General features: G+C 39.3%; 1 protein-coding gene across 1 annotated transcript; it reads left to right on the top strand.

Moving 5' to 3' along the window:
• Window positions 1-218: 218 nt before the first annotated feature.
• Window positions 219-1,715, top strand: LOC110704047. The gene is made up of 3 exons (XM_021881835.1): window positions 219-524; window positions 609-957; window positions 1,081-1,715. Exons 1-3 carry the CDS (start codon window positions 219-221, stop codon window positions 1,713-1,715), a joined length of 1,290 nt encoding a protein of 429 aa, XP_021737527.1.
• Window positions 1,716-22,521: the final 20,806 nt, after the last annotated feature.

Genomic DNA, 22,521 nt, shown 5'->3' on the forward strand with positions numbered 1-22,521 from the left:
AGAGGCAAACCCAAAGACTCCAGTTGAATCATTACAAAGAATGTGCCTGGAAAGGTTTAGGATCTAAGTGAAGCTCAGATTGTTTTATAAAGTGAAGTGTTTAGCCAGGGAGCAAATTCATGGTGGTTTTGCAGAGTCTTATGCAATTTTACCAAAATATGCAGAGATGATTAAAGCCACAAATCCTGGCTCATATGCTCTGATCACATAGACTGACAATGGGTTTAATGGTACCAAATTCAAGGAAATGTTTCTTCTCTTTTGCAGCTCAGGTGAAAGGGTTCTTGAGTGGTTGCAGACCCATTATAGGGATAGATGGTGCACATCTAAGTGGGTATTACAAAGGAATTATGCTCACTGTAGTAGGCATTGATGGTAACAATGAAATTTTTGTAATAGCTTATGGATTGGTGGATACAGAGAGCATAGACAGCTGGTCTTATTTCTTCAGAAACCTAAGACACTTATTTGCCCAGAATGGTTGCCAGAAGGAAGATTGGACTTTTATAAGTGACAGGATGAGGGTTAGTGTCTTGCTTTTTTTTGTAATTCAACTTTTCTTCTCTTATGTGAATGACCACTAACCAAGTGTTTAATCTTCACTGAAGGGTGTTGAACTAGCCCTTTTTGAAGTGTTCCCAAGGGCAACAAGGAGAGTCTGCTGTCAGCATCTGTACTCAAATTGCAAGACTGCTGGATGGAGTGGGACAGAGTTCCATAAGCTATTTTGGATTGCAGCCAATGCCTATAATGAGTATGTGTATGACAAAGCAATGTCAAAGATAAAGAAGTATGATGCAGCAGCATTTGAGTACCTGACAAATATTGAAGAGCAGTGGACTAGGCACAAGTTTGACAGAGTTGTTTGTTGTGATCATAACACAACAAACTTTGTTGAGTCATTCAACTCAGTTACAAAGGACAACAGAGACATTCCTGTGTTCACTTTACTGGAAGGTATTAACTGACACTTTATTTCATGAGTTCATTTGGTACTTTATTTCTTGTTCTGATATCTGTGAATTTGTTTGTGCTGTATTTGTTTTTTTTTTTTGTTTTTTTTTTCAAAAACTAAACCAGCTGCCAGGAATTGGTGCATGAAAAGAATAGGTTCCAGGTTTGACAAAGTAATTGACATGGACCCTAATGAGCTGACAGAACATGCTAAAGAGGTTTTGGAGACAAGAAGTGAAGAATCAAGGTTGTGCCATGTAACAGCAGCTGGTGGGAGAGAGTTTGAAGTCAGGGATGGCCATGTCAAGTTCCCTGTCACACTCCAGACTATGACTTGTGGGTGTGGGAAATGGCAGGGATCAAGGATACCATGCAGGCATGGTCTTAGGGTCATCTACAGCCAGAGACTACAGCCAACAGATTTTGTGTCACCATACTACAAGGGGGCTGCATATAAGATGACTTTTGGAGACCATATCCACCCTATGGCTGATCCTACTCATTGGCCTGCATTTAATGTACCTGAAATTTTACCACCAACTGTCGAAAGAATTGCAGGCAGACCAGCTAAGCAGAGAAGAAGAGCCCCTCATGAAGCAAGGAAAGGAAAGAGGCATAAGAACAACAAATGCAGTGTTTGCAAGGAATTGGGACACAATGCCTTAACCTGTAAGGCAAGGAAGGAAGCAGAAAAAAAAGGCACAAGATGCAACAACCTCTTCACAGCAAGCCAAAGGAAGGGGGAGGAAGAGAAAGGCTGACAGTTAGCAACCTTGAAGCTGCCATGCATGATGTGTCAACTTTGTTCGAGGATAATTTTTAAATTTTTTTATTAAGTTTCTGGTTTTTGCTCAACAAACTGTTAAGTACTTGGTTGTTTTTTAGGGATTACTATTTGACCTTAAGTGTTAATGCACAATTATGTGGCCATAATTTTTGGAATGATAATGCACTTTGATTACAATAATCATTTCAAGGCTACATATAACTAATGCACTTTGTTTACATTAATCATTTCAAGGCTACAAATACAATTAACAAAAACATAAGTACTCCTATTTTTATTGCTACATCAACTATCTTTTGCTGCCTTACTACTCTTCGCTTGAGGTCCTTCAACTCTTGCTTCAACAACCTCTCATCTCCATAGTATTGGGTGTCTATCCCTCCCCTACTTTGATTTTCATAACCCGATTGGACATTTTGCTCGACATTGCCCTTGCACCATCTAAATGTGTCACACTCATCACACTTATAGTACAACCGTTGCGGATTTTTTGCCGATTCAGAACTCCGTATTGCAAACTTCCTACCACAAGAACACGCTTTGTTAGGCACTCTTACAAAACCGGACGACGATGATTTCGAGTGTGTGGACATCTTTGCAAATGTGTTTAGAAGAGTGACCTGAAACATGAATCCCTCACGCCCAGCTTTTATATAGACAAAGTAGTCGTTATCAATGTGCAACGGCTATTTTTTTTCAAAAAAAGTTACCGTTTTAAAAAAGTGGTATACTGTGAATTAACCTTAAACTACATGGTATATGGTGAAATTACTTATAAATTAATGGTATATGGTGAATTAGTAAAGTCCCCCAAACGGCAGACTAACGACAGTTAGCAAAAAGGGCATTTTGTGTTAATATACAATAACTGAGTGGTATATGGTGTATTAGAAAGTTTTTGGTGGTATACGGTGAATTATGCTTAAACTCAGTGGTATATGGTGAAATTTCCGTATTCAATAACTTAAGTAAGTTTTAAAACATACTTCCTCTGTTTCTTTTTAGTTGAAACATTTCTTTAGTCACGTTTGCCAATGCACTTATTCAATCATTAAAATATCTAATTATCGATAAATTATGAAAAGTTGATATTTTGAAAGTATATAATGTGAGGAATCTAACAAGATCCCACATGACTATATTTTTCATTACGTATAAAGCACAAAATACGGTCAAAGGGAGGTGTGTGAACAGTGATAAAGTCAAAACGTGTCAACTGAATAAAAACGGAGGTAGTATTATGTAATTGCTAAAAAAAACAACTTATTATATATGCAATTCCCTACTTAATTGTAAAACATATACTACTACATTTCTTTTTTTTTTTTCATACTTTTTTTTTTCGAATTTTTAATTTATTATTTAAACCTGGGGCATCACCAAGAAGTTTTAAAGAGTTGACATGAGATAGTGAGTAATACTGCCGTAAATAATTTTGAAATCTCTCCCAAGAAGTTGTTGTCAAATAAAGTGCAATTTGCTAGTTTCACTAAAGGTTGCCGCACAATATTTGAAATTAAACTATATAATTAATCAAACATTGTCTTGTTCTTTTGAGCTTCTAGTCAGAGCACAGCAAAGAAGATTGAAGCGAAGTAAAGCCGAGCCGAACAGAGCATTATTATTATTATTATTATTATTATTATTATTATTATTATTATTATTATTATTATATTATTATTATTATTATTATTATTATTATTATTATTATTATTATTAATTACTACTCCTTCTGTTTTTAAATACTTGCTCCATTTCTCTGTGCGCGGAGTTTTTGGAGAAATTGGAGAAAGTAATAAAATATGGAGGTAGTGGGGTTTGTGGAAGAATAAAAAATTGTAAAAAATCAAAACTAGTGGAGAGAATTGAAGGAGAGAGAATATGAAATTAATATTGTTGCGTCCGCTAGGTGAGGGGAATTAATTAAATATTGTCAAAACTTTCCAAATAAAGAAATGGAGCAAGTATTTAAAAACGGCCGAAAAAGGAAAGTGGAACAAGTATTTAAAAACGGAGGGAGTATTATAATAATTCAATATTAAGTATTATTTTTAAGCAGATAGAGTAGGGCAGAGTAGAGCAGCTCTAAAAAACGGGGCCTAAGTATGGTTTAGAATACAAAACCCATCAAAGAGAAGTATCATTGGGAGAGGAAAAGTTTGTTAGATTAAACAAAGTTTGCATGGTACGTAAAATTAGATTCCAAACACAGAATTTGCAATAATAAAAACCACAATTCATAAAACTCTAAATCCTCAAGATTGAACAGATTAAACAAACAAACAACATAACATAACTTTTCACTTTGTCACATTCAACGGATCTCTGGCTCTTGTTATTCACACGCTGTCAATGGGTAGTATGTAATGGTTGGTATGTAATGGTTGGTTTGAATTTATCACATTGCTTCACATCCACAATCATAGGACTTTGTAATAAATAACATTATTCTCTAGTATTTGCACAAACATTATTAAAATAAACATCAGATTTGTTTGATCATCGGAAGATCTTCACCATACATCAGGCATACAACTGACGTATGCATCTTATAAGGTACAATCAAGATTATTTCTTAACCAATGTGTACAACAGATAATTAATTGTACATTAAAAATTGAAGAGAAGGTATTGCATGAAGCTTGCCTCACAATTAATTTCGTGAGTCAAGCCACAAAACAAAAATTCTTGGGTGGACTTTGTCCATAATAAATCTCACGTGATGTTGTCTGAACAAAGTAATCCAGACTTCTAGCCCAATTCTAACAAACCCCTTTTAAAACCCAATATTCTTTCATTAAATTATTAAAAAAAAAACCCAACTATATTTTCTCTCCTCTATGATGAAATCGTCAATGAAATCACGAAGCAAAATTCATTAATTGAAGGACGAAATTTTTCTGCAATTGATCTCAACAAGTTAATTTATGAATTAGAATCAAACACAAATAATAATGAAAGTATGAATCTTTATTGCCATTGAAGGAAAAAATTAATACCGCCACTCATTATGCCATTGAAGAAGAAATTAAGCTTGAGAGTATAGAGAGAGAAAGATAGCTTATTGAGCTTTGATGAGTGACAAGTTATTTGCAGAGCTTTGAGGAGAGGGAAATTGGTTGAGGAGAGGGATTGAAATGAAAATAAAATAACATGAAGATAGACATCATTTTCTTCACACGTGCTACTCCCTCCATTTTTAAATACTTTCTTCATTTTTCATTTGCGGCCGTTTTTAAATACTTACTCCATTTTCTTTTTTGGAAAACTTATACAATATTTACTAGTAATTAGTTACTCTCACCTAGTGGACCCAACATATATTCTCGCTCCTCCAATTCTCTCCATTAATTTTGCTTTTTACAATTTTTTATTTTCCACCAACCCCACTACCTCTATATTTTAATACTTCTCCATTTTCTCCTTAAACTCCGACATGGAGAAATGGCGCAAGTATTTAAAAACGGAGGGAGGATTAACAATTTATTGGAGAATATGTATTATTTGATGAGGATATATACAATTTGTTCAAATTTGTAGGAGAACATGTACAATTTATTAGAGGATATTTATTATTTTATAGAAGATATATAAAATTTGTTCGGATTCATAGGAGAATATGTACAATTTATTGGAGGATATGTATTATTTGATAGAGGATATATAAAATTTGTTCAGATTTGTAGGAGAATGTGTACAATTTATTGAAGGATATGTATTATTTGATAGAGTATATATATATATATATATATATATATATATATATATATATATATATATATATATATATATATAAATAAAATTTGTTGGAGGATATGAGTTATTCGATAGAGTATATATACTATTTGTAAGAGGATATGTATTATTTGATAAAGAAAATGTACAATAATAAATGATATGGACAATTTGTTGGAGGATATGTATAGTTTGTTGGAGATTTTGTATTATACTATAAAAGGCATATGTACAATTTATTGAGGATATCATTATTTCAATAGTGGAGGACACATTTAGGACAAACGAGGTATCATTATTTCATTTATAGACATACTAAAACCAAAATAGAACAAAAAAGGATTAGACATATTCATCACAATAAATGATATCACTTTTTCTATTTTGGATATTTTATATCCTGTCAAGTGGCCCGATCAGAGTTTGACATGTGTCACTGGAAGGGGTGCCAACTCGGACCTTCCATATGGTGACACGTGTCAAGCATATATAGCTCCTGATTTGGGGTATTTAATAACCCCTAGTGGACAAATGAGAGAGCAACACGTGTCGCCCTGAGAGGCGCCCAAATGGCCTCTCCAAATGTGTGACACGTGTCACTCAGATATCCCTTCTTAAAAGGCGGTCTTCAAGGCCCAAACTTTGAGGGTGCCGCAAAACGGCATGCCCTAATCCCTAAGTCATCAAACCCTAGGGAGGGCACACTTCCCAAGGACCCTATAAATAGGGACATTCCCCTCATTTATGGGGACACGTTACGTTAATTAGTGCAATTATTACTAAGCTGTAGTTCTCAAGAAATAGACAGCACTTGAGCTTGGAATCCGACCAGATAACTTAATTTCCGCACATTTTATTCCAAACACTTTACTAATTTATATTTGGAGGCGGACCAACGACTATCCGACGGTCCGTTTGTAACTCTCCCGAGGGACACGAAAAACCCCAAAACATTTGGCGCCGTCTGTGGGGAGAGTACCTCTAAGATGGTTTCTCAAGATAATCCTGTGCTTCAAACGACCCCCTCATGCAGTCGGGTCCTCACCTAATCAATTCGGCGCAGTATATGGCACAACCACCATACAGACCGCCTGCTTTACCTTACATCCAGCCTGCCTTCTTCTGAGGACATGCGACATATAACTATCAGCCCTTGGACTGGCAGCTTCGGCTACAAAACCTTGGGGAGCAGCCCTCTGCGTTCTCCAGGGAAATAGCTGAGGCCGAACAGCCGACAAAGGTTAAAAATGTCATGGTTGGAACCTATGATGGTACTTCCAACCCTGAAGACCACCTCTTGGCATACACCCACCTCATGTACTTATAGGGGTTGGACAATGCCGCCTGGTGTCGATGCTTCCCAGCCACCCTAATGGGCATAGCCCAGCAGTGGTTTGGCAATCTGCCAGCTGGTTGCATAAATAGCTTCAAGACGCTTGCGTTCTTGTTTGCTTCTAACTTCTCTATGAACATCCCTTCAAAGAAAACGAGCCTTGATTTAGGCCATGTGCAGTAGGGAGATAGAGAAGGGTTGCGTTCATACGTCAGGCGGTTCAATCTGGTGAGATTCCAGATACAAGGCTGTCTAACGAAGTGGCTTTCACAAAATTTTACAAAGGTCTGAAGGACGGGTCGACTTTCAAGTTCGAACTCGTCCGTAAGAAAATCTTCATCCTCCAAGGAGCCTTGATGGAGGCAGACGCTTATATACAGGCGACCGAGCTATACTCCTCTAATAAGCAGTCAGATTGTAAGAAGTCTTACCGACATAAGGAGAGCCGGCCTGCTCAGCCGTCTCTAATACCAAAAGAGAGCAAAAAGAAAAAACACATCTAGGCGGTTGATAACTCCGATCAGCCGGCCCAGAAGAAAAAGAAAGAGTGAAAGCCGTACGTTCCAAGGTACGAGTTCCACAAGGACAGCTACTCCATCCTCATGAAGATTAAGGATCGGCTGACTCTTAGGAAGCCAAATCCTATGAAATGTTCCGCTGAAAATCGGAACAAGAACAAACACTGTCACTACCATGAGGATGTCGGCCATGATACCAACGACTACTTCAGCCTCAAGCGGGAGCTTGACCATCTGGCCGTCAAAGGAGCGTTGAAATCTTATGTGAATTCCAAAGTGGGTTCGAAATTGAATCTTGGGAAGTTAAGCAAGAAGACTCCCCAACCTGCTGTCAGCTCTGAAACGGATGAGGAATCGGTCTATACGATAGCAAGCGGATTCACCGGTGGTGGTCCAACCATCCGAGGAAACAAGGATCATCTAAGAAAGATGGTCCATTATGTTGATGAGGGACAGGCGGCTAGCACATCTGCCTTCCCTGAAGTCATCATCACCTAAAAGGACAAAGGCAAAGTCCGTCGGCCGCATGATGACCCTATGGTCATAAAATGCAAAGTGGCCAACCAATTGGTTAGTCGCATCTTAATTGACACAGGAAGCTCCTCAGACATCATTAGGTACAAATGTCTATCCAACCTGAAATACAGGCCGGATAGTATGACGGATGTCTCCCATCCCCTTGTGGGTTTTGGGGGAGGAGTTGTGCATCAGCCGGCAAATACCGAAATTCTCTGTTGGACTATTGAACAAGTTGTGCCAGCTGCTTCAATGGGGTAGGCGATTAATGTGCAATGGATTGAGAATGTCCCAGACGGCCTCTATGCTGTTTAAGACTCGATAAACAGGCGAACAACGTGTCTCCTGTTCCATAGACGGTCAGGCGGAAGCATTCCGTTTGGCTAGCAATGAAATACCAATTGCCCCAATAGGGCAAGTGATTGAAGGTACTCTAGACAGCCTTTCAACTGTCTAAAGGATATCAGATAGACGTACAATGTCCCCTGTGTTAATGACCGACCAATGGTTGTTGTCCGTTTGGCTAGCAAAGAACCTTATAAGGATGCTCGGATTGGGTGTAACGGCTGCTGGATGCTGGCTGTGCACTTGGTTTGGGGAAATCAATACTGTGATTGATTGACTTAAGAACATTCCATACTCTTTAAAGTATCAAATATTCCAAAGTCAATTAATAATACATGGACCGAAACCAATCACACAACCGTCAGGGGCAAAAATAGCTGGTATACCGTCCTACTGTCTGAAATCGCCGCATGCTTTAAAAAGATAGGCAAATTTTTTTTAAAATGCAGAATATATATATGCATAAATCGAGACAAAATAAATTTTATAAAGCCGACTTAGTCGGCACTTGCATTCAAAACTGGCAAAAAGCTGGATAAATATTGTTATCGGATCACATCGGAAGAAGAGAAATTAAATTGTTAACCGATTCCATAGTCGGTAAAGAACATAAAAACTCGGCTCGCAGGGCGGAAAGATAAAAGCATAAAATGGCATACTGCCGCTAAAATCATGGCTGAGGGAGGTCCGCTTGGTTCTCGTGATGCTGAGCCCCTTCGTTGGTAGCCGACTGGTCCTCCTTGGGGTTTTCCTTGTCAGAAAGGACATCGATGGCTTCCCCTTCCCCAGGCTGGTCTCTGGAAGGCTCGGCGAACTCTTTGTTCATCCAAGCGGAGAAGGATTCAGGCTTCGGCTCACCCTTCTCTCTTAAATAGACTACAATCTCGGCATAATGAAAAGCCAGAGACCACATGCGGTAGTCTTTGTCAGGATAAAGGGTAGCCTAGGCGATTTTCCTCCGGGTGTCGGAATCCTCCTCGGCGATCACCCGCTCCTCAGCCGCCTCAATGTTTGCCTTGAGGTTTTTATAGACCTGCTCTGCCTCCTGCTTCAGCTTCTCAACCTTCGCCTTGAGGCCAGCATTCTCTTTGGAGACACCCTGCAAGGTCAGGAGGTCTTCCTCCGCCTTCTTGAGTTTGGTCTAAGCCGTGATGGTTTTCTCCTTAGCCTCCGTCAGAGCCTGCTTGAGACCCTTAACCTCCTCCGCCTATTGCATCAAGATGGCTTTAGTTTCAAGTTCACTAATTGTACACTCATATTCAGCAACATCTTGAGAATCCCTAGCCGATTTAATGGCTCTTTTTACCTCCTCCCTCTTCCGGGCATGTAGACACCAAAAAATGTCTTCCCAAAATCAAACCCGATGATGAACAACCTTTCACCGTCACTATTGGTCGGATTCAGTATTTAATCCCGAGAGTGCTTAAAAAATCGTATTTAATTAAATTCAATTTTCGAATAGTCCATGGATATGTCTTGATGTTTGGTCAAAGCATAGATTTTTTAATTTCAGCCAAACCTTTTTTATTTTAATGTTTTATTATTTATTTTGGCCCAAACCTTTTATTTATTTTATTTACTTATTTTCTTTTTATAGCCCAAATAATAATAAATCAGAAATGGCCCGAAGTTATCAATTGGCACTTAAAATGCTGAACGAAATTAGGGTTAAAAATGAATTTAGACGGAAAAACGGACAAAAAATTCCCACGTCACAACAATAGTCGACCGTGTCATGGGAAACTGTCCCATCTGACGGTGGGATTTCCCGTGACACGGGAAACCTGCTGTGACACGGGAGTTTCCGTGTCCGTTCCGCATAAACCCTTCACGCATTTTATTCCCCGTACCCTAAAATATTTTCCGCGTCACACAACTGTTCACCGCGTCACGGGAATGATTCCCGTCTGACGGTGTGATTTCCCGTGTCACGCTATACTTTGCTGTGATGCGGTACACTTTTTTTAGGGTTTTTATCATTTTAGGGTTCCGTGTGTTCCCTTATCACATTTTTTCTATAAACACCCCCTCATTTCTGATGAACGGGGCATGAATTAATTCTCTATTTTTCTCTCTTCTATGCTCTAGCCTAAACACTCGCCTAACCTTGTTCTTTCAAAATTCCTTCTTCAAGTACTCCAACGAGTCCATACTTTACTCGTGGTTCTATCTTTTAGCTAAGGCATGAAAGGTAGAACTGTTTGAGGGTTTGGCCCCAAACCAATTCTATTTAATTTAATTTAATTTAATTATTGTTTTTATTTTATTTCCTTGAAGTTACTAACTCGTTTATTATTCTATAGTTGCAAGCAAACATAATCAAAGTAAGAATTATGTTCCTTTTATTTCTATTATTTTCTAACGATTTTATATTGTTAGAATTATTGTTAATTTGCTTCCAATATTAATGTGTATTCTATTATTTATGATCACCATATTGCATGTTTAAAGGGAATATGTAATTGAAAATCACGCCTAATAAGATAATTTGGACGACCGATTTAGGTTCCTTTTAATCTTGTTGTTTAATTCAAGTGATCACAAATATTTAAGAATTATGTGTTGCATTAATATTAAACCAATTTAGCTTAATAATAGATTGGAGCAAATTGAATCTCTGTTTGTATGCCTTTGAGATCGCAGGAATCACTTTTCACTATAAGAATCGAGTAGAGGCCAATACAGGCGAATGTGACTCCATGACTCACTTCGTACCACCATCCCCGATCCTCCTTTCGTGGTTCTAAACCATATGGAGTAAGTAATCTCATGGATTATGAATGGGGTGTAACCTTCACGGGTCAATCATTGTTGCCTTCGTTGTCCATTATTCATGGTTGCCTTTTATGATTCGTGAACGGTTTACAAGTTCCTTAAAAATTTGTTGGCGGCTCCCTACTTTCCTTGTCCCTAATAGTATATGTCAATTCCCACTTCCTATGAGTGTCAAGCATATTCACACATGCTTTAACGTAGGTGCACTTTGAGCGACGCTTACAGGGCATTGATGTGTCTGTTTTATTTAGTATTTTACCCCCGTCCCTTGATCATAATTGGTAGTGTTTTTGGCTCTTTAGAGCCACTTTTATTACTAATTGGTGTTTTCTAGTGTTTTCGTAGATTTGGTTGACTTTTGCAGGGATTTATGCTTTTGGAGTATTTTCCCGAGATATTTTGGACTAATCACGAACATTAGAGAAGCGCGACCAGATTCTATAGCCCAGGGCCGGTTAGAGCCATCGAACTGAAGACTAAGGGCTCGGTATAGGTGATACCGGGGCATTTGGACCGAATATTAAAGACCAGAAGAGGAAACCCAGATTGGCCCGAAGAATTGGGGCCCAATCGTAGTCCAAATAGTGGCCCAAGTGAGCCGCCCAGCCATAGAGGCTGGCGCCCGGAGGCGCGCTTGGCCGGGCAGGAGAAGCTAAGGTTGGCGCCCGGTGACGCGCCCATCCGGGCGCGAGATTAGTATTGAGGAAGCAAAAAGGCGCGCCCGATCGGGCGGTGCCTCGCCCGATCGGGCACGTGTACTTGTTAGGAGACGATTAGCGTCGTTTTAGTTTGTTTTAGTTTAGGATTTGTACGGAGTATAAATACTCCTCCGTAATACGATTTTACTCTCTCTATCTCTCTTTCCTTTCTTGACTCACTTAATTGTTTTCCTAGATTCCTTTTTCTAAAACCTTTGTTCCTAATCTACTCTTAATTCTAGATTTATTTTGGTAACGATTTCTCTTCTCTTAATCTTAGTTGATTATTTTATTCCTTTAATCATGTCTTGCTTTATTGCTTTGATTAGTTTAGTTTCTATTATGTGTGAGTAGTTTTCTTTCTAGGGTTTATGGGGATCCATAAATATTATGAAGGGGTAATTTATTGACTTAAGAACATTCCATACTCTTAAACATTATGAAGGGGTAATTATGAAGCTAAAGTTGGCGCCCAGTGACGCGCCCAGCCGGGCGCGAGATTAGTATTGAGGAAGCAAAAAGGCGCGCCCGATCGGGCGGTGCCTCGCCCGATCGGGCACGTGTACTTGTTAGGAGACGATTAGCGTCGTTTTAGTTTGTTTTAGTTTAGGATTTGTACGGAGTATAAATACTCCTCCGTAATACGATTTTACTCTCTCTATCTCTCTTTCCTTTCTTGACTCACTTAATTGTTTTCCTAGATTCCTTTCTCTAAAACCTTTGTTCCTAATCTACTCTTAATTCTAGATTTATTTTGGTAACGATTTCTCTTCTCTTAATCTTAGTTGATTATTTTATTCCTTTAATCATGTCTTGCTTTATTGCTTTGATTAGTTTAGTTTCTATTATGTGTGAGTAGTTTTCTTTCTAGGGTTTATGGGGATCCATAAATAATATGAAGGGGTAATTTATTGTTGTTAATTATCAATGCTAGATTAATTTCCTATTGATTGGTTTAATGCTCTGTGACTAGATTTGCGCAGATCTCTTATGCATGAGTTTGACAATATTGATTCGAGATTCGATAGATGAGAATTAATGTTTAAGTCTAGGTTCAATAGGCAGGTTAATTTATAAATGGTTAGGTCGAGATTCGAAAGATGAGATTTAATACCGGTAAATTAATTGTGTGGTTATAATACGTAGCGAAAGCCCTTTATAATCTGATTAATTATGCATTGATGAATGATTATTATATTCAACCCTGGAATATTATTTATTAGTGAACCTATGCCCTAGATCCTTTTATATATTATTTTCTCCTTATTCTTGATTCTATAGTTTAGTTTATTATTTCAATTATAAATATTGGTTATTTCATAATCTAGATTATTTTAGTTATTTAGGAATAGAAAGATCCTTTTCTCTGTGGATTCGACCCTACTTCCCTATCTACATTAGTTAGAGGATTTAGGAATTACTTTTGATTTGGGGATACGACTTTATCCTGTCAAAATTTGGCGCCGTTGCTGGGGAGACGATTTTATTTTTGTTTCTGATTATTTTTGTAGTCTAGGTTATTTTCTTTTTGTCTCAGAGAGCGTTAGTTCTCTGAGGAAAATCTCATATTTGCTTCTAGTTTTTGTTTATGCCCAGGTGTTCCAGATTAGAGTACATCCCATTCGATCCTGAGATCGAACGTTCCTTCCACAGACAGAAAAATTTCTACAAGCAAATCCTGGCAGATTCTGGTGATAATAACAATAATCACCGTGATCCTCCGATTGATCTAGCGATTCAGAGGTATCATCAGACGTAGAATCATAGATAGTGGATCCAAAGAATCTTAGTGATTACTCACAACCAAAGCTTACAGATTTTCCACATCTCACCCCCACTCCGGCTCTTGATGGGGTTCAATTTGAAATTAAAACTCAATTTATAACGATGGTAGAGAGGAAGCAATTCAGTGGAGCTAAGGGTGAAGACCCGAATCTTCACATTGCCGACTATTGTCAATATTGCAATACCATTAGGCAAGCCGGGGTCACTCAAGACCAAATCAAGGAGATTCTCTTTCCCTTCTCTTTAACTGGAAAAGCTAAATTGTTGTTTAATGGCTTAAATAGAACTGCACTTGGTATAACTGACTGGGAAACTCTTGTTTTGAATTTTTATAACAAGTACTATCCTGCAGAGAGAACAGGCGTACTACAGATTGCGATTTAGAACTTTTCCCAAGAAGCCGATGAATCTTTATATGAGGCTTGGGAGAGGTTCAAGGATCTACAAAGAGACTGCCCTCACCATAATTTAGCACAATGGCAGTTAATCGAAGCCTTTTACAATGGCCTTGGAAATTCTTCTCGAATAATTTTAGATTCTACATCTAGTGGGAGATTTATGAATCTTGATGTTGAAGATGCTAGTCATGTTATTGAAGACTTGGCGATACACAATTCCCAATATGGGAATCCTAGAGGATTTGCTAACAAGGGGAAACATAGTGTTGACTCTGTATCCTTTTTACAAGCTCAACTGACCTCTATATGCCAAAAATTAGATAATCTGAGCACTACTAATGTAGCTAATGTTTATGCGATTAATAATAATTCTAATGAGGCTTTTTGTGAAAATTGTGGTATTATAGGTCATTGGGAGCAAGATTGAAGGAGTTCCGTGGAGCAAGTTAATGCCTTTCTAGCTTATAGGCAGAATAACCCATACTCCAACACCTACAATCCTGGGTATCGAAATCATCCGTACCTTTCCTACCGGAGTAGCAATGTTCAAAATCCACCACCACAAGAACCACAGGCGCCACAACAACAGCAGCAGAAATATTATCATCCCAATGCTGGCCAGAAGAACCAGCCACAACAAACCTCCTCATCTTCTGACCCTTCTCTGGTGGAAATTAGAGCAATGTTGGTCAATATGAAAAAGCACATGGAGAGTAGAGATGCGACAATTGATCAAATTCTAGCACATAATAAAATTGTAGATAATCAAATTGCGCAACTTTCCGCTACTCTACAAGCCCGCCAACAGGGAGCTCTGCCGGCACAGCCGACCAGGCCTACAGATCAAGCATTTGCAATTACTCTAAGGAGTGGTTCAAACTATGAAGGGCCCCCTATGCCCAGAGTTGATGAACCTGTTTTATTAAATAATGCTAATCTTGATTCCGTTAAACCAAACAATGTAGTTCATGGCCCTACAGGGCTAAAGGATAATACTAACATATCTAATTCTACATTTCAGGGTACGACTCTAGAGAAGGTGGCTACTCCAGACAAGAGCAATAATGCTCCAAAGCCAATTATCAAACTTCCATTCCCCAATCGTCAATTGAAGACAAACTTGGATAAGCAGTTTGGTAAGTTCCTGGAGATGGTAAAAGATGTGAAGGTAACAGTTCCCTTCGCTGAATTAATCACACAAATTCCTTCATATGAAAAATTTATGAAAGAAATATTGACAAGGAAAAGGTCTATTAGTGAGGTAGAGACAGTAGCTTTCACTGCAGAGTGTAGTGCCATACTTCAAAATAAGTCTCCGCCTAAATTAAAAGATCCGGGTAGTTTTTCTATCCCTTGTCATATAGGCAATCTCTTGATTGATAATGCATTATGTGATTTGGGTGCTAGCGTTAGCGTCATGCCATTATCTATGTGTTCCATGTTGAATATGGGTAAATTAAAAGCTACCAATATAGCTCTACAAATGGCCGACCATTCTTTCAAATACCCCTTAAGTTTTTTAGAGGATGTCTCCGTTAGAGTAGTTAAATTTTATATACCTTTTCATTTTGTTGTTCTTGATATGGCCGAGGATATGTAAACCCCAATTATTTTGGGTAGACCATTCCTTAACACCGCGTGAGCAATCATAGATGTAAGAAGTGGTAAGTTAACACTAAAAGTAGGGGATGATAAAGTTATTTTCAATCTTAATAATACCCCTAAAAGCACAATGACTGAGGAAAAATGTTTCAGTGTTAATGTGGTTGAGAATTATTCTAACAAGCCCCAAGCTCTTGAAAAATATCCCTTGGAGGCGGTATCTTGTGTTGCATCCTTTTCAGATGAGATAGACAAATGGAAGAAGGAAGTTGATGCAATAGAAAGAGCACTCTACAATGTTGGTCTTGGTTTTGAGGACGACAAGGTGGAACTGATCAAGCAAGTTGTGCGTTTTGAGCCTGCGGTTAGTGTTCCGCCAGATCGAGTTGCAAGTGTTGAATGCAATGACAATTTGAAGCAATCCTCGATCAAAGAAGGATCTTTAGTGCGTAGTATTGAAGGTCTCCCAGTCCAAGTCAAGGAGGATCCACCAGATAAGGTGATTTGGCGTCCCACAGGGTATGTTAGGAAGCCACATCGCAGCCTAAACACCGCTAGACTGGGTGAGAAACTGCCCGATCAAGCGTTAGGACAAGGGTCCTAGTTGTTATACTTGGTAAGAAGGTCGTGCGGGATCTAGATAAACCAGCGCTTTGCGGGAGGCAACCCGTATTTTTAATGCCTTTTTTTAGACTAGTTTTTATTTCCTTTTTCTTATGAGAGGAGAGATGAGGGAATTTAATGAGTTTTATGAGTGCTTATACAGGTTTGGAGGAAAAGAGTATACGAAATCAGGTACATCAGATCGCCCGACCGGGCGAGCCACCGCCCGACCAGGCGCGAGATACCCGATGCCCCTTTTCTTTTTCTTCCTTATGTTTTCTCATTTCATTATTTCCTCCATTACTTTCTCTCTCTAAAACTCAAATTATCTCTACCTTCTCTCTAAGATTTCTTCTTTATTTCTTGCCCAATTTCAAAACTTTTTACATATTTGTAATCCCCTCTTCATCCTCTACATCTCCATATAAACATTTTCAGATTTTATTCAAATAAATTTTCAAACCCATTTTCTACCATGGCTTCAAAGAGGGCTAGGTCCATTTTCGGTAGGATCTCCAGTTCGAGGGAGGAATACGACCCGGATTTGCAACTTCCGTACTGGCCGACGATCCGTCTTGCTAGCCAAGAGAAAAAGGAGAGGCTAGAACACTTAATTGGTCGTGAGGTAATTCCTTCTCGGTGGTTACACCGCCCTACTCTAAAATCATTTGGTTTGTATGATTTTGTAATACGATTTTTAAATGACATTGGCATGAGAAAATTTGTTGATATGCACTATCCTACATTCCGAGAACTTACTTGTGAATTATTGTCTTCTTTACATGTCGTTTGTAGTAGAAATGGGCCAAATTTATTTTTTAGGTTGAACAATAGAAATATTAGTTTAACTTTTAAAGAATTTTGTAAATTATTTGAATTAAATTCTAAACTATCCCACCAATGGCATGCAGACTATAAAATGGGTGACATATATCATGCTTTGACTGGTTTGCCTACTCCCGACCCCCAACATGCTAGTACCAAACCTATTCACCACCCTGTCCCAAAAATCTGGCAAAGATTTGCGGGTTTGTGTTTTTTAGGTAGGAACGAGCCCCATAATGCCGAATCTAACGAACTAGCTGTCATAGGACACTATTCGGGAAATTGAACATAGGTAGGTTTATTGTTCACCATTTGAGTAGGCATGCCACGTCCAGCACCACATCAAAAACCCCCATCCGTTTAGGAGGTCTTATCACTCGGATAACAGTGAAAAAGGTCGATTTTATAGTGGATGGACCCCACCAGCTGACCAATTGTGGACCAGATACCTATATGACTGCTAGGTATTTTGAGGAGTAGGGGTGGGTATGACCGGATAGCAAGCAGACATCCTTTTGGTGTATTAGGAATGAGAGCGAGCAAGCTTTGCCCATCTTTCCCCTACCCAGTCCTGACTTGACCGCCTTTCCCCCAGGGTAACCATCTTACACTTATGATGTTTTAGTTGCTAACGCTAGGGAGGAGGCACCACCACCACCACCAGTTTCACCACCCCAGCCTCAGCCTCAGCCCGAGGTGGCTTTCTCTCCACCTCGCATGTCTCACTCCGTCCCTCATGTTGACTCTGACCCAGTTTGGGATCTTCAGAGTATAGGTCAGGCCCTAGGACGTATTGAGCATTCCCATATTAACCTTAGGAGGATGGTTGACTCCATAGACCATAGGTTAGGGTACCTGGAGAGGAACCAGGGTAGAGCTCTCTACCCTATGTAGGATGATTATGCTCGCCGGGGCAACATTCCCGACGACGCTATTCACCTTGACTGGTTTCAGCCTCCACCCTAGGGATAGATAGGGATCCCACTGCCCATGGTATTTACACGGACTATTCTTCCTTCTATGGGTACGGCCAGGACATTCCTTTCGGGGGACCGGCGGGAGGGGAGTTTTCATGCTGATTATTTTGGTGGTAGCTCTTCTGGTGCAGGTGGTGCAGGTGGCAGTGGGGGTGCGGGCTTCGGCTCGATGGATGAGGATGATCAAGTTTGGGGGAGATTTTGGTTTGGTATCTTTCTTTTTCCTCTTTTCTTTTATTTTTGGTGTGTTTTCTTAGGTTAGATTTATTGCTTTCTAGGTTAGTTTTATTGCTTTCTTATATATGAAAAAAAAAAATTGAAAACAAAAATCTAAAAATACGTTCCAATGAATTGTAAATTATGCTTATCTGTGCCCCTTACTTGTGAAAATTGTTTTGATTCTTGGTATTTAATGATAAGAATTGTGGATTAGTTAATCATGATTTGATGTTTGATTGCCTTGAAACCTTAACATGCGTCAATTTTGTCCAACTACTTGTGAATATAGTGCTTGACTAGTTGATTTGGTTAAGAATGTGTGATAGTTCCATAGTTCCTGGTATGCCAATGAATTTGAGTATTGGTTTGCAACTATTAGTAATATTTGTATGATTCTTTATTATGCATATTGTGGAGGACGAAGGCATTTGTTCTTTTAGGTAGACTCCAGATATTGTAGATACATTTGTTCCCTTCTTGCCACCCATGTTGTTTCCTTGACTTTTTGTTGTTTTATTAGCCATATTACAAGCCTATTTTGCCCCATTGGTTACTAGTCCCAAGCTTGGCTTTGGGGTGCTATTAGTGAGTGAGGTGAAGTGAGGGAGTGTAGTGTAGTGTGCTTATTATTTGCACAACTTGGGTGGGCTTTTGAGAAGTTGTTTTGTTGTTGATCATGTTTATTTTTGATGAGTTTGAGAGTTATATTTTCTTGAAAAAATAAAGTATGATGTTATGAAGAAAAAAAGAGAAGTTCAAGGAAAAAAAATATGTTGAAAAAAAATAAGTGAACTTAAAAAGAAAGAAAAGTGTTCAATGTTCATATGTTCTAGTTGGAGATTGATCGAAAGAAAAATAATAGAGCTTCAATGAAAAATTCAAGTTTGGAAATAAAGTTTGTTTATTCACTCCACTTTTTCATTATTATTTCGTATGAGTGATATGTAAGAGTTGGGATTGTTTATTATGATTGGAGTATATTTGGTTGATGTTAGAGTTGGTTATGTAGGAGATGTTGATCATTATTTTTTTTATCATGGGTTTTGATAGGATTTTCTCCCTTAAGCATAGCTTTTCTCTCACTTGTTCCCAAATGATTCCTACCCTTTACCCTAGCCATACATTACAAGCTTTAAAGACCTTCCGACCTTTGTGCATAAAATTGTATGAATGTGAAAGTGTTGTTTATCAATGCAAGTTATGATTTGACATATTTCGAGTCGACTAATAGGATTGAGCGTTCATTGTTTTATACACACGAGAGTGTGAGTTGGGAGGGCATTGTTCACATAAAGGGGTTGGATGGAGAGCAATCAAGTACATCTTTTACTCGCCACAAAAATGAGAGTTGAGTGCGTGAGCACTAGTCTTGAATTCTATATGCTCTTGTGGTTTTCTCTGTTTGACAATTGTTAGGGAAGATTGGTAATTAGATGGATTTGATTGGTTGATTTTGAAGCATGTTTACTTGGTTTACCCTGGATCGTTTGTTCTTGGTTTTTACTTTTTAGGGTGAAGTATATTTATTGATTCATTGATGAGATCTTTGCTTAAGGACAAGCAAAGGTTTGGCTTGGGGGAGTTTGATGTGTCTGTTTTATATAGTATTTTACCCCCGTCCCTTGGTCATAATTAGTAGTGTTTTTGGCTCTTTAGAGCCACTTTTATTACTAATTGGTGTTTTCTAGTGTTTTCGTACATTTGGTTGACTTTTGCAGGGATTTATGCTTTTGGAGTATTTTTCCGAGATATTTTGGAGCAATCACGAACATTAGAGAAGCACGACCAGATTCTATAGCCCAGGGCCGGTTAGAGCCATCGAACCGGTGATTAAGGGTTCGGTATAGGTGATATTGGGGCATTTGGACCGAGTATTAAAGACCGGAAGAGGAAACCCAGATTGGCCCGAAGAATTGGGGCCCAATCGTAGTCCAAATAGTGGCCCAAGTGAGCCGCCCGTCCAAAGAGGCTGGCGCCCGGAGGCGCGCCTGGCCGGGCGGGAGAATCTAAGGTTAGCGCCCAGTGACGCGCCCGGCCGGGCACGAGATTAGTATTGAGGAAGAAAAAAGGTGCGCCCGACCGGGCGGTGCCTCGCCCGATCGAGCACGTGTATTTGTTAGGAGACAATTTGCGTCGTTTTAGTTTGTTTTAGTTTAGGATTTGTACGGAGTATAAATACTCCTCCGTAATACGATTTTACTCTCTCTCTCTCTTTCCTTTCTTGACTCTCTTAATTGTTTTCTTAGATTCCTTTCTCTAAAACCTTTGTTCCTAATCTACTCTTAATTCCAGATTTATTAAGGTAACGATTTCTCTTCTCTTAATCTTAGTTGATTATTTTATTCTTTTAATCATGTCTAGCTTTATTGCTTTGATTAGTTTAGTTTCTATTATGTGTGAGTAGTTTTCTTTCTAGGGTTTATGGGGATCCATAAATAATATGAAGGGGTAATTTATTGTTGTTAATTATCAATGCTAGATTAATTTCCTATTGATTGGTTTAATGCTCTGTGACTAGATTTGCGCAGATCTCTTATGCATGAGTTTGACAATATTGATTCGAGATTCGACAGATGAGAATTAATGTTTAGGTCTAGTTTCAATAGGCAGAATAATTTATAAATGGTTAGGTCGAGATTCGAAAGATGAGATTTAATACCGGTAAATTAATTGTGTGATTATAATACGTAGCGAAAGCCCTTTATAATCTGATTAATTATGCATTGATGAATGATTATTATATTCAACCCTGGAATATTATTTATTGGTGAACCTCAGCCCTAGATCCTTTTATATATTATTTTCTCCTTATTCTTGATCTCTATAGTTTAGTTTATTATTTCAATTATAAATATTAGTTACTTCATAATCTAGATTATTTTAGTTATTTAGGAATAGAAAGATCCTTTTCTCTGTGGATTCGACCCTACTTCCCTATCTACATTAGTTAGAGGATTTAGGAATTACTTTTGATTTGGGGATACGACTTTACCCTATCAGGCATAAGGCCGCTTGAGCCCCTCAACCCTGAGCATGGTCTGCTAAAGCAAGCGGTGTCAATCATGCTGGATACTTTACGCTTAATTGCAGAAAAAAGAGCTAAGTGTACCTCAGACAGCAGCGCCAAGATCTGTTCGACATTGAACACCTTAATGCCGGGAATAGCATCCTTCTCCCTCTTATGCACAGCCGCCAGCATGGCCAGGCATACGCCTGGACATCCGGCCATCGGGGGATTGATCTTCAACAGACGTTAAAGGTGAGTGAGCCATATAGGCGGCACTAGATTGATGTTGGCTGTCTGACGAAGAAGTTTGTTGCGAGTGTGACTTCACTCGCAACGGCCAGCCCAAATCAGGCTGGGATTTGAAGGGATTGAATTTACCTTCAGAAGCTTCTAGGATTGCTCCACCCACAAGCGCAGTGAGGCCGGATGGGACCATATCAATGCCCACTCCGAAGCCTCTAACGGTTACACTCTTCCCCCTAATGCGAAGGCGATTCTTTCCGGAGGACCCATCTGGGCCCGTCTTACCTGAATTCGCTTTCGCAGACTTAGCAAGTTTGGTAGGGGTAGGGGCATCCTCAAGGACCCTCTTGAAGAGGTTATTGGTGAAGGACTTTGGAGGCTCTCCACCCTGCAACATCAATAACAAAGCTTAGCATCTAGTAGCGCCTGATAAAATGAAGAGATGTAAACGGAATTTACCTCTGCCCTTAGCTTGGCAACTTTGGCCTCCGCTAGGTCTCTTCTTATCTGAGCAGAGCAGCGTTTGGGGGTCTTCTCTTCAGCCACCATGTTTATATCTTCTTCTGCAAAAAGATAACAAAAACATTAAAAATGTGATTGAGTAGCAGAAATACAAGCGGCATTAAGCCGGATGCCAGTCAGACATACGTCTTGGAAACAAGGTGCTGAGTCCGCAGGCGGACAAGAACGCCTTGTCCTTAAACCATGCGCACATGGGATTCCAGTTGTTAGGGACTTTGATTACGTCCCTGGTAGAGAGAGTCTCCGGATGGAGCTTAAAAAACTCGATATCCATGATTGCGTCATAGTCATCTCCCGGTATTTCGGGGAGAGCGTACTTGCGAACCAAGAAGGTCAGGTTTCTTATTGTACCGGTGCATCTCCCGCTTCTCTTTATGGGTTGGGGCAGACAGCAAATAAAACCGTGTCTTCCAACCGTCGTACTTGGACACTTTGTCCAACGTCATCTGATACTTTGGAAAGGTGGTTAGTGTGTACTACGCCCTCCAGCCGCCTTGGTTGCGACTCAAGTAATGCATATGGGTAAACGCCTGCCAGCTGGGGTTTAAGTTCTGCATCTTACAGGCGGCATCATACCCCAGAATGTTGGCCCATGAGTTTGGTGAGAGCTGCTAGACTCCTAGGCCATAAGCCATAAGAATAGCTCTCACCGCATGGTGAAGAGGAAAGCGGAGACCTG

Source organism: Chenopodium quinoa, unplaced genomic scaffold (genome assembly GCF_001683475.1).
Source record: "Chenopodium quinoa cultivar QQ74 unplaced genomic scaffold, ASM168347v1, whole genome shotgun sequence".
In the NCBI taxonomy this organism is placed as follows: domain Eukaryota; kingdom Viridiplantae; phylum Streptophyta; class Magnoliopsida; order Caryophyllales; family Amaranthaceae; genus Chenopodium; species Chenopodium quinoa.

Coding starts and splice junctions, on each gene's coding strand:
- LOC110704047 (XM_021881835.1), top strand. CDS start 219: ATGGGTTTAATGGTACCAAATTCAAGGAAATGTTTCTTCTCTTTTGCA. Junction 525..608: donor TTATAAGTGACAGGATGAGG/GTTAGTGTCTTG, acceptor TCTTCACTGAAG/GGTGTTGAACTAGCCCTTTT. Junction 958..1,080: donor TGTGTTCACTTTACTGGAAG/GTATTAACTGAC, acceptor AAACTAAACCAG/CTGCCAGGAATTGGTGCATG.